This window comes from Plasmodium cynomolgi (genome assembly GCF_000321355.1).
Source record: "Plasmodium cynomolgi strain B DNA, scaffold: 1399, whole genome shotgun sequence".
Taxonomy (NCBI): Eukaryota; Apicomplexa; class Aconoidasida; order Haemosporida; family Plasmodiidae; genus Plasmodium; species Plasmodium cynomolgi.
The window spans coordinates 1-1,082 of NW_004193248.1; the positions used below are offsets into that span (position 1 = coordinate 1).

At 26.4% G+C, this 1,082-nt stretch overlaps 1 protein-coding gene across 1 annotated transcript; it reads right to left on the reverse strand.

The window, feature by feature from the left end:
- Nucleotides 1–66: 66 nt before the first annotated feature.
- PCYB_007630 (hypothetical protein) lies at nt 67–871 on the reverse strand (the record flags this gene model as incomplete). Its single annotated transcript, XM_004228184.1, has 1 exon — nt 67–871. A coding segment is annotated over one exon (804 nt), but the record flags the coding sequence as incomplete, so codon positions are not given.
- Nucleotides 872–1,082: the final 211 nt, after the last annotated feature.

Here is a 1,082-nt window from a genome sequence, read left to right on the forward strand (position 1 = left end):
ACATGTAATATGTAAGTTCTTAACAAGAATACAAAAATTATGTGTAATAAATAATATGTTTATACTTTATATAAAGCACCAATGGTCAGAAATTATCACTACTCCAAGAAACACATTGCAAGTTTTTGTGCCAGTGGTGGTAATAGAATCAGGAGTTTCTGTAATACTTCTTTGGAGAGGTAATGAAGGTGCTATTTTTTGTGCTTGAATTTGTGTTTGATGTTGCGCATGTGCTTGCTTATTTCCCTTTTTTAGGATATCTTGGTAACATATAAACTCAGGTAAGAGCATTTCTGGATGATACTCTTTACATTCCTTCAAAAAATTTGGACAGTCAAGATTATAAGAGATAGAATATGGATTCTTATAATAATCATAGAGCCTTACTTTGTACTTAACATATTTATAATAATCATCGTACCCTGTATTAAAAAATTTAGGTGTTGATTTAATTACACCAATATCAAAGTAGTATTCATATAATTCTTTTTTTTGTTTCCAATCTGTGTAAATAAAATGAACATAATCAGGTTTATATTTCTTATAATAATGTTCACTACTATTATCATTAACATGTTCTTTCCATATTTTAGCTAGCACATTATATGAATTATCTATTTCTGACCCATTCTTGGAATGATAAAGACCATTTAATGTACAATATTCCCAATAATTTAAAAGCTTACAGATGGTTAACATATTTCCATCATTAACTGATACATTATTGTTTTTTAAATTAATTAAAATTGTTGAACAAACATCACTTAGATTTCTATTGTACCTTAGATTTTGAGGTGTACCACAATACTCATTTGAATCAGTACGTTTAATAATATTTTCTAATTTATCATAAAATTTTCTTGAATTTATTCTTTTCACGTGAAAAGGCTACTATCTAAATATAATGAAAAATGTAAAATGGGTTAAATAATTACTCCAAGGAACGTTATTAAAAATAATTTACTAAAAGTGAAGCTTCTAAGTAAATGGAATTGTAATAATTATATATATTATATAAACCTTACACCTAGTTCTCTCGAATCTGCATTTGTTGTACCCGTCATTATTAAAACACATTAAAT